The following is a 14,106-nucleotide window of genomic DNA, read 5'->3' on the forward strand; positions in this document are numbered from 1 at the left end:
AAAATAATTAATCGTTTTCGATTAATTTTAATAATTAATCGATTAATTGTAAAAAACGATTTAAAAATATTTCAGTCAAAAAAAAAATGAAATTAAAATGCTTTAATTTGTAGACAATTTTAATTATAAATCGTTTTTCTAATCCAGTTTTAATTGAATCTGAATTTCATATTACATGATTACGATGACTTTTTAAAAACGGTTTTTCTATATCTTCTTTAATTTATTCAGGCACTTTTTCATTTTGAATATTTTGTAAAAGCTGTAAGATTTTTGGTTTAAATGTTACTTCTGATGCAAAGACTTATTTAACGATTTTTCTTGTAGTATCTTTACTGTAATAGAAACTTCTGTTATGTACAAAAATTTTGATTTTTGAATAGCTGAATAGTATATCAAATTTTTGATAGAAATTGTCTCAAAAATGTTGAAAAAAAAGCAATTATTTTTATAAAGTTCAGAAGTTCTATAAAATATTTCGCTTCTTTCGTTAAAATGAATATGATTTAAAAAGTATAGCCTGGTATATATATCTTGTATATATCCAAAGCGTATGCGATTCAAGAATTCTAATTCATGATATAAAGTGTCAAAAGAGTCTCTTCATTCACAAGTGATACATATTAAATTTTTAAATCAATTGTGTATCTTACAAAAAAAAAAACTAAATTTAATCTTTTGACTTACGAATTTATTTAATTTCCTAATTAGATGACATCCTATCTGGGATATTTATTGTTATTTTGATTCCTATAATAATATAAGGAGCTTTGAGATAATAAAGCGTTTGTGAGTGATTTTTGCATTTTAAATTACTTAATACTTTCACTTAATTGCAGATTAAAAATTCAATGACGCAATGCGTGTGTTAGACATGCCATTGTACGCAAAGGGGTTAAACTATGGTGCCTGACCTAGACCATGCATCGCTTAACAATATTTTTAGCTATTACAAATGTAAAACCATGTGCTAAATTATTCATATATATTGTAATTTGAAACATAAATGGAGAGAAATCCTTAAATATTTGAAATATTCCAGTAGAATTAATATGGAAACATCTTTCCAGAATAAAATGTCATCTAATTAGACAACAAAAAACTGCACTGCAATGGATTTAATTTAGAAAAATTACATGAATTTTGGTTCTCAGACGTAAAATATTTCGTGCACTGAAATTATGACAATCATTTATTGCCATTTTCATTATTACATATCACTGTTAATACTTATGAAATACAATCTGAAAAACTGAAAGTTTTTCAGTGTATTTAAGTGTGACTAAAAAGAATGATAAAATCAAGAAATATTTTTGATCCGAATATTTTCGCCGATTTATGCATTTTTATTTCTAATCACTTTCAACATTCAAAATTATAAACATTTTCAAAACATAAAAAGTAAATTTTCTATCTGATTTCTAATTGTATTATACTTACATCATATTGCTGTCTAACAAGATCCACAACATTAGAAGAATCCGACTCTAGTTTTCCTGTGCTTGACCCGGCCAATCTTTTGCTCAACTTGTCATACAAAAGCACCTGATCGCTGGTTACAGCAAAAATCATGTTGATTTTGTGATCTCTGATTTGCTTATTGATTTGGCTCAAAGATGGGTAGTCCAGCTCGGAACTCATGGTATAATATCCTTTTTTGTCCAAATGACATCTTTCGTCATTAGGCGCTATAATACCACCTAACTGTAGCACAAAAAAAGAATTGATAATCTATAATATTTATTTCTTCAATCAGAAAACTTCAGATTAATTGTGCCAAAATTCTTTGTGGATAAGTGTTAAAATTTTTACTATTCAAACCAGATGTTAAATCCGATTTTCTTGTTTTTGGATGAACAAAAAAATCAAATATTAAAAAAAAAATTACACATTCATTTTGATACTAAATATCATTGGCTTCAAAAATTGGTAAATTCCAGCAGAATACAATTTTGTATTAACAAGTTCCATAACAAATCACTATGCTGCAATATTAAAATGCTAAAAGCTAAATTGTGTGGACTATATATGCCTGTAAACATTTCTGTAGCTATCCGTTTCAAACATCAAGTGCATAAATAATATAAGTACAACTGTATCAAACTGTTAAATTACTCACAATAAAAAAATTACCCTGTATTACTCTTTAACAGTCCTGCCCATGTGATAAGTGCTTCGAATTATAACCTTTTAAAACTTATATGCTAAAATTAAATCATTCAGAGACGCTATGCTTCGACACAATAGTTATGCTTCGACTATGATTCAACTTATGCTTCGGCACAATATAAATGACATTATAGTTTAAAATGTTTTAAAATTATGTAAACATAATCCTCAAACACCAAATATTCTATGGATTCTTAAAGAATCAGTACAGCAGCGATTCCCCGAAATGGAAATTTGTCATTTAATTAGACAGTAGATACAACAGTTAAAAGGTTAATGGATACTCTAAATTTCTAAAATGTAGTTTATGATTATTCATATTTATAGGAAAGCATAACATTTAAAACTCACTAATAATTTCAAAATAGAATTTAAACTTATGAATTATGTAATACCTGTTTTGGATATTTTTTTTAAATTTCTTCTTATAAATATTATGCATACTAAAATTCCTATATATGTGTAACATAATGACACTTGCCTCAACATCAATAATAAATGCGAAAAGATTATTTTTCTCTTCTGATGACAATGTTCCGAACACATACAAAACTATAGTTCTTTTTTTCGTCGCTACTAATTGTAATAAACGTCATCAGATTGCAAACCAGAAGGCCATTTTCCAATTAAAAAGCAAATGCAACCTATAGTCATCTAATACCAAACGGTTGCAATCGTATCGCCATTAAATCTATTTTAGAAGCAATCGATAGGAATTTAGCAATTATGAACCAATTCGAAAGTGCATCTTTTGACATATAGCAAGTTTGGCAAATAATTGCAGAAAAAATTCTGAACTTACATAATTCCAGAATTATTATCGAATAGAAATATCATTGTTGCGATCCTCCAGCGTAAAATCCAAGGTCTACTACAATATTATTTATTTTGAAAATATTGCCATTGCTGAAAGTAGAAATTAAACAATAGCGCACGCAGCAACGGCGACTTAGTGGTAAGGTTTCGACTTCAAGGCAAGGAAACTCCTTCTTCGAAATCCGATCGCATATGTTAGCTTGGTGCATGTAACTCATTCAAGATTATGCTTTTTTTTGAGAACCATTCCCAGAAGTGGAAATTAGCGATTCAATATCATTGCACACACGGTCTGCTGCCCTTTTTTTTTTTTTTTTTTTTTTTTGGCTTGGACCCCTGTTCTTGATCCATTCTTTGCACACACGTTGTGCAATCCGTCTCAAATAGATTAAATCTGAAATCGTGAGTCAAATATGAAGGAAATGCCAGCCTTGTTGTTGACCTAATCTTCAACTTGCAGTTCAAGTTTATGAAGTTCGTCCCAAAATAGTCCTAGTGTTATTATATAACTAAACTTAACATTGATATATAACTAAACAAAACTTTATGTTAATATTTAAACGTACTTTAATTAGAAATAAGCGTCACATAAATAACGTTTTTACTTGTAAATTTGAGTTCCGATTGCTAATACATCATATTTTGCAAGCTTCAACAAAAAAGGAATGATAAACAAATCAGTTTGTGAAAGGTGATAATTCAGTTTCATTTCTTCATTATTCAAAAACAAAGCATTGTATTGGAGACACTGAGGGGGAGGAGTGCCAAAATCCTATGATTCAGTTTGATTCATTTGAGCAATTTACCTCACTTTTAAGGTTCGAAAAATATTGTTCTGACTTTGTGGAAAGTGCAGAAACTTGTTGTTGAGGTCTGTAGATTGCATAGCTGGGCCAATGGACTTGATCTTAGTGCTAAGGGATGCCATGGGGATACAGATTTAATGCGATTATGTCACTCTTTATTGTGAAGTTCAGTTTGTCTCAAATGTCTTATGATTCTATTTGATCCATTCATGAAATCAACCTGACTTTTATAAAAATTATGTACAATTCTAGAGACACCGGATTCTAGACGGATGTTGTTTGATCGTCAAGATTCAAAGTCTTTAGATAGTGTGGTGGTAACTTCATAAGCCAAATAACAAGCTCCGGACCAGAGTGATCACTTTTGTCTAGTGGTTAAGTTACTCGACTATGGACCCTAACCTTGCGAATTGTGCTAACCTTCCAAACTAGCACAATAGCATAGCTAGAATCAATGTCGTAGCGACTGGGGGTGGGGAATAAATGGAATATAGATCGTTCGGTTCAGACTTACGGAATGCCATGGGGATACGTTAACGTTACTCTATTATTATTAAATAAATATTACTCTTGATCAATATGATTCAATCCAAAATCCTATGATTGAAACTGACTCATTCATAGAATCAACTCGATTTATAGGGTTTTAAAAATTACGTACTGAACAGTAGATTCTAGAAAGATGATGTTTGGTCGTCAAGATTCAAAATTTGCAGATAGCATAATTAGGATCAGTGGCGTAATGACCAGGAGGAGGTTAAATGAAGTAAATTCCCAGGTGTCAGATAATTCTATAGGAATAAAACTTTAATGTGATATTATGTCACTCTTTAAAGTGAAAAATCATTATCAAATAAAAATTATTCATTAAATTATGGAAAATCAAATCATTTCAAAGCACTGCCGGTTACCATTGTTAATCATTGGTGAATGCAGAGAGTGGAAAACTCCTACCATAGTTAGAATACCAATGCCTCTGATCAGGACAATTCTCAGGATTCAGATAATTCTTTTTTCCTCACTAAGTATCAACAAGATTTCTAATAAAATGGGGGATGGAGTTTCTAAGCTGCATGCTTTCATATTAAAGTTAATTATTGAATTATTAATCGCTTTTTTCTGTAAAAGATTGGACATTGTTTGATTCTAAATGGCTAATTACAGTTATTCAGATACAATTTGTAACGGTTACGTTTTTATTTAATAACAAATTTTGAAAATTTAAATATTATTTTGAAGATATTATTAAAAAAATTTTCTTAAAAGTATTTTGATTAAAAGAATTACCTTTCCATCCCCTGCATAGTGGAAAGCATTATCTGTTGAAAAGACCAGCAGTTTTCTAGAAGTGTTTCTCCAGCCAATTTCTTCCTAAAATAAAACGAATGACATAATTTAGCATTTCATTTGGAATTATATCCGATTAATTACATTGTTTTTACTATAAAGCGTCATAAATTAGCCCTTAAAGTGGTGTTTTTGTAAAGAATTAAATTACTAAGTTTAATTTTGCCCATATCTCGCTGATTTGAATTTATTTGAACTAGTATTTTACAGGATAAGATATTTTTGTATTATTAGATATTGACTTCTTCGATATATAACACTGCGATAAAATAAGAAGTGTGAATCAATTTGTAATGGCAAATAGGATTGGCAATAAAGTGGCAATAAATGTACGTAAGAATGGCACTGATAGATCATTAAAAGCTATATGATAAAAATTTGTTTTACTAGAAACGCACTGTGTACGCATAATATATATATATATATATATATATATATATATATATATATATATATATATATATATATATATATATATATTATGGACTTCGAAACCTTAGCTGCATCACGATCAACTTTTCTTTTCAAATTGGCAGATTCTCGCTCGATTTGTCTCCGCATTTTTGTCTTCATCTGATATGGCTGGGTGGTCCATTACTATTTTAAAAATTAATGCAGGGTTAACACAAATTTTGCTTAGCTATTCAGACGATTAGCAGCCAAGAGATGAAAAAGTTCCATCATTCGTAAAAAGTAAACAAACTGGAAAACTATTTATTAGTGTTGCCACATATAGTGTCTCTAAAAGTAGAATTAACGAATAATATTGTTTTAAACTCATTTACTTGATCTCATTCATTTGATGTTCATTAAAGCTTTACTTTTCCTTTTTTGTAACCATTTCACGTGTCCAGTGTAATATAAATACTTACTACATAATAAAAAATTTTATTAAATATTTCAAGCAATACTGACAAAACAAACCTCGAAAGTCATGGATCAGGTGACCGGCTATCTTCCAATCACACATGGTATTCCGATGATGGAACAAAATTTAAGTAGATATGACTTCTTATTTAGAGATCCAACAAGTTTAATTAATCGGATAGCTAGTTTTGTTCAATGTCCATATATCATAAATCTAAATATTTTTTCATTCAGCATTTTATTGAATAAGGTCTTCAAATTATTTGAAAGTTAAATTCGGCGCAGTATTTACTGGAGAAACATCATAAACTCGCTTCACCTATTAATAGAAAGAGACACTGGTTTGACAATGATAGATGACTGCGAAAGTCGGCGTTAAAAGCCCCATGACAAAAGGATAAATTTTCGGGGGCAAATTGCCGAAAGCATTAAATAGCATAGTCATAAATCTAAATTTATTACTCAAGACAATGGCGGTTTACCAGTAGATAAGCTGGATAAGTGACAGTTTCCCGCCAAAAAAACATGGCGGAATCTTTTTAAGTTTCAATGATCAAGCCAGAAGGTTTGTTGTTTTGATATATAATAAGCTAGAAAATCGAGAAAAATTACTGATACTAAGCTTTTCGGAATTTGATATTGCTAATAAAAGTATAATTTCATCGCTTCGTGGAATTGAATAATAATGTGGCAAATTCATTTCGTCAGATACGATGCAAAATATGGAATTTTATTGTTATTTATGATATTAGCATAAAATATTGCATATTCGTTAAATGAACATGATTCAACTGAACAAATAATTCTCTGGAACTAAGAAGTAGTTTTAAAATTTCTTTTATTTAGCTGTAAATAATCAAATAATTTATAAAATATTATTTTTATTTTTGCAAATGAATATTTTTTCTCATTTAGTCAGTAATTACATTAAGTATAAAAAAGGAAAATTATTGTACTTTTCCAAAATTTCAATCTCGAGATTTTTATGTATCCTCATATTTTAAATCTTCTCGGATATGTAAAAGCAAGTTTAGAATTATGACTGCTTGTCATTACGCTTTCATAACTCAAAAAACAAAATAAACTACACAAGTGAAGTTTAGCATGTGATCTTAATAGGAAAACAGTACATCTATATCAAAATTTTTAATGAAATCTGCCAAAGGAAAGTCTCTCTGTCGTGTACATATGATTATGGTATACCAAAAGCTAAACTAGATGGAATAAAATAGATAGAAAACGATATTATGATTTAAATGATAACTGGCTTTAAATTGAATGAGTTCGAGTACATGGAGTAAATCAATTGAAAGCACGAAATTAGATTTCTTCGAGAATATTGTTAAAAAGATCTCAGCACTTACGGATCCCTAAGCAATTGCCAATTTTATCTGTTGGATAATACGGCTAGGATGATAAGACTTGTGGTTCTCTTAATTATCATCTCTCTTAATAAGTTCAAGAACATTTTGAACGTAGTATTTTATAAATTTTCATTTCCGTTAGAACTTTATAGACCCAGAATTGCTCAGAATATTTTCCACTGAAAGATTTTATTCCTGGATCCTTACTGGCATGATCTGTCGACAACCCAAAATGACACCAAAAAAAGAAAGAAAGAAATGTTGTTTTCACCTCAAACATTTCACAACTAGGAATTCGTCTCTCGTATCTCTCAGTCATGAAAAAATAAATTTGCTTGAAAGAGCAAGCGATAAAGACATCTTTATTGTGTCTGCAATAATGGTTGTATAAATATAATTTTGTTAAAAGCGATGACACATTTCAAGCCGGAATAGATAAAATAAATTAAGCATAATGGTGACCTGCTTAACTTATAAACAATAAACAAATTTAAAAACGCTTAGAAAATAATTTTTAATAAGAAATATGGACCTCAAAATGGAATCGCTAAAACTGAAAATAAAATAAATATTCTATATTAAAATAAATGCAGCTAAACCTTGCAGACTATTGCTTGCATCAAAGCATCAAAACCACCTTCTGGTGCGTCCAGATTTCCAGAAACAGGTGCGTTCTCTACTTTAGTCGCAAACTCACGTGTCTTCTCACTCAGCGGCATGTTGTTATGGAAACCGTAAGGAGCAGCACACCTGGGACAAGGTTCCCTTAACCTAATAGAAAACAATCAAAGAATAATCAATAATTTGAATAAAAATGCTCGACTGTTAGAAGCTGAAATTATTATAATAATCATCAATTTTAAATTCATATAAAATTCTTTAAAATCGAATTGTGGTAGTTAGATATTCATTATTTTTGAAATATTGTTCAACAATAAAAACACGTTATTCTATCATGTAACGCTTCATTTTAACTATCATCTTTATGCTTTTTATGGTTTATCAGCAGTCAAATAGTTTTTTAATAGGGTTGCCAAAACTATACTGCATGAATGGCGACAAATTCAAATCTTGTATTAATTTTGGGACACCCTTTCAGTTCTTAATTGTTTTATCATTAATTTACATAAAGTTTTATTTTACTGCCCTTGCATCTGGCCTGTGTGGAGTGGCTAAATTCTATGCTAATTAGCTAACAGAAGAGCATAAATATCCACGAAAGCTAAAAGAATAACTAAGGACCATCTATTCCAAAGAATAATAAACAAGAAAACCATTTTCTTACGTCCCTATTAGAATTTCCATTTTAAAAGTAACTTTGATAAATCACTCAGCCGTTATCTAAAAATCAAATGTAAAAAGCAGTTCTTGAGCGAAATATACAAACTTGTCCGGATGAGAATTGACGTAAGGCGCCACCGTCTTGTCCACGAAAGATCCGAATCCCAGCCGGAAATTTGTAGTTATGGTCTTCATTTCGGCGGCTAATTTGTTCCCCAGCATGGCCAATTTTGCTTTATCGTCCGCCATGGAATTGGATAAGTCCATTAGGTAGTAGAGATCGATTGGGTAGTCGACGGCTTGGCGAAATTCCACTTTTAGTTTCTGGACGGAATCTGTACATTGAATTCAAATCAGAAAATATTATTATTTCATTTTTCTTTTCTCGTGCATTAGATGTAGAGAAAGTACTGTAATTACCAATTAGTTAATCTGGGGATTTCAGATTAAGGCATTAAAACAATTACAGCTCTTTGAGAAACACATGTGTATATTTTTGTCAGCCTCCCTGCAAATTTCAGATAACGATATCTAAAAAAACCTAATGCCTGAGACAGATAAAATTTCATATGTAGCGTGCATTTACAGGCTACATATTCATCGAGAAATATATCTATATTTTTGTCAACCTGCCGGCAAATTTCAGATAACGGTATCTAAAAAAGCCTAATGAGTGAGACAGATGAAATTTCGTATGTAGCCTGCATTTATAGGGTGTTCTATTATATCAGAGGGAAGTTGGTAGGATGAAAAGGAATAAAAATTAGCATGGGACGTGATATCGCAAACCATGTTGAAAGGATAAAAGCTTCGAAAAACGCACGCATGTTCAGAGCTCAGACGGTATTATGAACACATATAATACACACACGCAGCCGATAGATAACCCCCATGCCAGTGCATCATGGAAATTTCATGGAACAGAGGTTTAGTATCAACTTGTTTACAGGAAATCTCGAAGATTATCTTTTGGGATCGTACTTGCTGCTCGAACGCCTAAATGAAACAACATACTTTGTTTTCCTGCAACACGTCTTCCTGGTAATATTACAAAATATGCCAGCAGTACAGTGAGGTATATGGCTTATGCACGAAGATGCCCTTGCATATTTTTCCTGCGAAGTCTGTAGTTTTAACTTTGTAACTTAACTTAATGACTTCGCTGCTACTTATTCAAGAGGGTCGACTGGATACATAGAACCACCCCGTACCTGGCTTCTATGTTCGCCGGATCTTAATCTATATGACTTTTTCCTATGGGTTGATCTAAAATCATTCATTTATGCGACATCTGTTGGAACAGCGAAGAATTTTATAACGCATCTTGAAGTAGTTAGGCAAGACATCAAAAGCATACCTAGTACTTTGAGCGCACCCAGAAATCATTTTTACGTCGTTGCAATGACGTCAGCGATCACCACTTCCAATAACTCTTATAGTAATTAATCAAATAAATCTTTTTTGTGGTTATTACTGTACTTTTTGTTGTTCTAGCGTGGTTTCGAAATTTGCGTACATTTTTTTTTGGGGGGGGGGATTTTCACAAAGCAGTTTCAGAGACCATCCCCATTACATTTTTTTTTCTCATATTATCTACTCAAGTTTGTCGGTCTATTACTGCATATCAAATCTGGGACAAAATCCGTAAATAGGCGTTTGTTTACTATTTAACAGTTATTACCGAAATCATCTGGTACATAAATGTAATAACGGTTTTTATTCTTCAAGAAAGCACGAATCATGCAGAATACGACGTTTTAATTTCGCACGGGAAAACAAAGTGCATGTAGTGAAACCACAACCGAAATATATACAAAGAATAGCTTTGGTGAAAATTCATATCATAAGCAGACAGAAAACAACAACAGCGCTCAGTGCAGATAGAAAAGACGCTATGCGATGAGCATTCCAAGGACTAGATTCGCCATTTTAGCTTTCACGTTTATATAGGTTCCTGACAGTGCATGCAATTTTCTAGAAGAATATCTGGATCTCATATCCTAATAGGGATTTCGCAAAAATCTTATATTTATCTTTATATTTTATTATTTTGGTTAGGTAAATAAAATTGAATGTCAAAGAACGAGCATCCAACAAGAATTTCCATAAATCCCTTTTATCCAGCAATGAGACTCATATTGCAAGAAAGTAATATAACAGACTCGTTACGAAGATTTCATATGAAGACAAATAGAAAAAAAGACGTTGTACTATTCCATTATTTTCTATTTGATGAAGAACAAAAAAGATTAATAAGAAAAGATTCCCCTTCGAAAAGAACACTCCATTCGCTCATTCTATTTTCTCTTGAGAACTGCAGTGGTGCAAGTTCGAAATTTATCATTTGAAGAAAATATTATTTAAATTTTATTTTTCCCCATGGCACATGAAATAATCATCTCCAACATGCAAGAAGTTTATATCCTTTTTACTTCTTTTGAATGTTAAAAAACTCATTTAGAAGCTTTTTCTTGGTCTTAACTCTAAAATCATTTTTTTTAATTTAGCAGTTATGAGCCTTTCCTATTAACGAAATTAAGAATCTAAGCATTACATATATATTGTGAAAAATATGAATAAGTCCAAAGGTGAACACTTCCATTACTTTCGTCAGTAATGCATTGCATGCTTTATGAATTTATGGAAATGTAGCCGTGTATTGAATAAAAAAATTCATTTTTATTGAAAAACAGTGACTAAAATTGTATATTTAGCTTAAAATGAAGGGCATTTTATCGATTTTTGTAGATTGGAAATGCAAAAATAAATGAATGAATAAATAAAAAAATAAAACAACACAAAAATGCTTTCTTTTACACAATGCAAGTTTTTGGGTAGTATTTACTTAATAACTATTTATTTACTAAATACAAGATTTCAATTTGCTTTAATTTTAATTTAAATATTTACACCTTTAAAATGTAAGATGACCCTCGTTAAAATTCATAACATTATAATAAAAATTTGCTAAATGAATCTGTATAACCACAAAAGGCAAGGAATAAACTCTATACCAAAGTTATATGTCGCTGCAATAAGCAAGCTTTTCATTGAATTTTGTATTTTAGAATATACTCTATTAATATACAGAGAGATTATTATATTGATTATCTTCATAATGTAGGACAAATTTACAGTTAATCCATGCACACTGAATTTATTCTTGAACTTTTAAGCATTTTTACTTTATTCGTGTTGTTGAAAACTCAACTCGTGATTTTTTAAATATATATTTAAGGCAGTGTTTATGTTCTAATTATCTTTTAAAAAACAATAGTTTGTTAAATTCTATTTAACATCACAGAAAAAAAGAAAAAAAATAATAAAATTTTCATGAATTAAAAATAATAGATTAACTTTTTTGTAAATTTTTATTTTATGATTTATCGATATCTATTATATATAAGACACTGAATTTACTTCAATTTAACATTAAAAATATCATATCAAAAATTGTAATCCAAATATATCATTCATTTCACAATCCCTTTATTGTAGCTTTTGGATGATTCTATTCTGCAGAAGGGTGACTAGCAGTGAGTGCGAAGAGTACTTATCTGCAGTTTTGCGTTTAGCAAGTTTATCTTCATCTTTTTTCTTTTTTTTTCGTAATTTTTTCCCATTGTTCATTATTATTTTGCTTTTAAATTCTGCTATATTGTTTCAATTTCAAATTACTTAATGTTTTAAAATATCGTTTATTAAAATATAAACATATCCTCCTCCATTTATTATCTCAATCATATATCGGTGAAATCAAAACTGATAGACACGTGCGCAAAAGCACGCTATTTTCTGTTCTGAAAATAAACAATTAGATGGGGCTAAACTGAAATTTAATCTTAAAAATGGAATTAGGTTCGTAAATCCGGAAATATTCAGTGAATTATTCGTTCTGACTTTCATTGAATTCTTTAGCCACGTGAAATTCATTCCGATGCCGACCTTTACTTTCGTCTTCCTTACACAGTCATTAATATCTGTATCGCACACTGCGCAAAAATCGATGTTAACTTCTCACGTGACTAGATTCATTTCGGAAACACGGTCAAGGATAAAGAATCGCGAAAATGGAATTACGTGACGGCTGACAATGTAAAAGCGAAAAGTCAAACACACCTCCCGATTTTAACAAACTAGCTTTTGTACTTAAAAGCGAAAAAAATTTACGTTTTTTAAATGAATAAACTAATTTTCTGTAAGTTCATATAAAAGTGAACAAACTAATTTTAAGATTTAGTAATGTTTACAAAAAACTGTTTTAATGTTACAAAAAATATTAGAAATGTTTACGAAATTGCATTTTGCAAAATTTGCATTCACTGAGTTTTTTTTTCTCCTTTGCTTTTTATTCTCCTTCTTTTTTTTTTCTTTTTGAATTTTGTTATGATTCGCTTTGTTTGTATTCCTCTTTAATAATTACAACATTTTAAGTGTTTTAAAATTGAATCCCCCCTTTTTTTATCCCGAGAGCAGAGAAAGGTAAGAGGATGACAATTTTGCATTTTAAATTTGTTGAGTTATTAGTTATAAGTGCATTCTTAAAGTAATTAAAAAGTCTACACAATGCAATTTCCTGATATTTTGAAAGAATTCGTTTTTTGATAAGCTTTATCTTTATAAAATAATAAGGTGACTCGGTATTCCTAGTATTTTTTCTATAATTTGGACAAAAGAATTTGCTTTATTTTGTTGTAATTAGATGCAAACCGTTAAAAAAAAACTGTTAAGTTTTTTAAAATGCTTTTTCACAACAAAAATGTAAAGTTTCAAAATGTTTCTAAAAAAATTTCCGATTTTATTTAAATTAGTTCTTTTCATTCATTTTCTTTTCAATATTTGCTAAACATTTTTTTTTTCCAGCAAAAACGAGCAATGCAGCAAACCGTTTACGAATTGTAAATTCACAAGCTTCAGAATCTCAAGCTCAACATGAGATAAGAATAGATGAGGGTTATGTGCTAACCGATCATTCGCATAAGAATCAGAAAATTAGTATGCGACAAGAATCAAGGCATCTATTCTTAACAAAAGTCATGGAGATGTGCTTATTCCAAGCATTCCCATTATTCCCACCGACATGCCATTTGATTTCAAACGACTGCAGTTCCCCATTCGATTTGCATTCGTGATGACCATCGACAAGGAGCAAAGTCAATCACTTCAAGTGCGGATTGAATCTAGAAAATCCATACACATAGCCAGTTTTATGTTGGATGCTCTCGAGTCAAGAAATTTATTTGTTTTTACTGAAGAAAATATTGTCTATCCCAAATCACTTGAATAATATAGTCAAAAAAATAGAATAAATGTTATTTATACTTCTTTTTTATATATCATTCAATTTCAAAGAATGCATTCATTGTCAACAAGAAAATAAATATAATTATTTCTATCATTCGTAATTAAACAAGATAGCTATTTCAAATTTCAAACGCTATTTCCTAAATTATTTT

General features: G+C 30.1%; 1 protein-coding gene across 2 annotated transcripts in view; it reads right to left on the reverse strand.

Annotated features, from left to right (window-relative positions):
• The window catches only part of LOC129981330 (integrin beta-PS-like), a 96,668-nt gene that overhangs the window by 62,329 nt on the left and 20,233 nt on the right, over positions 1 to 14,106 (reverse strand). The window contains exons 6-9 of one of the 2 annotated variants that reach the window (XM_056092124.1): positions 8,757 to 8,985; positions 7,969 to 8,140; positions 5,079 to 5,162; positions 1,441 to 1,704 (exon numbers count right to left, since the gene is read on the reverse strand). In XM_056092124.1, coding sequence (XP_055948099.1) covers positions 1,441 to 1,704; positions 5,079 to 5,162; positions 7,969 to 8,140; positions 8,757 to 8,985 — 749 coding nt within the window. The remainder of the gene's footprint in view (positions 1 to 1,440; positions 1,705 to 5,078; positions 5,163 to 7,968; positions 8,141 to 8,756; positions 8,986 to 14,106) is intronic. The other variant, XM_056092132.1, reaches the window with a different exon arrangement.

This window comes from Argiope bruennichi, chromosome 1 (genome assembly GCF_947563725.1).
Source record: "Argiope bruennichi chromosome 1, qqArgBrue1.1, whole genome shotgun sequence".
NCBI lineage: Eukaryota > Metazoa > Arthropoda > Arachnida > Araneae > Araneidae > Argiope > Argiope bruennichi.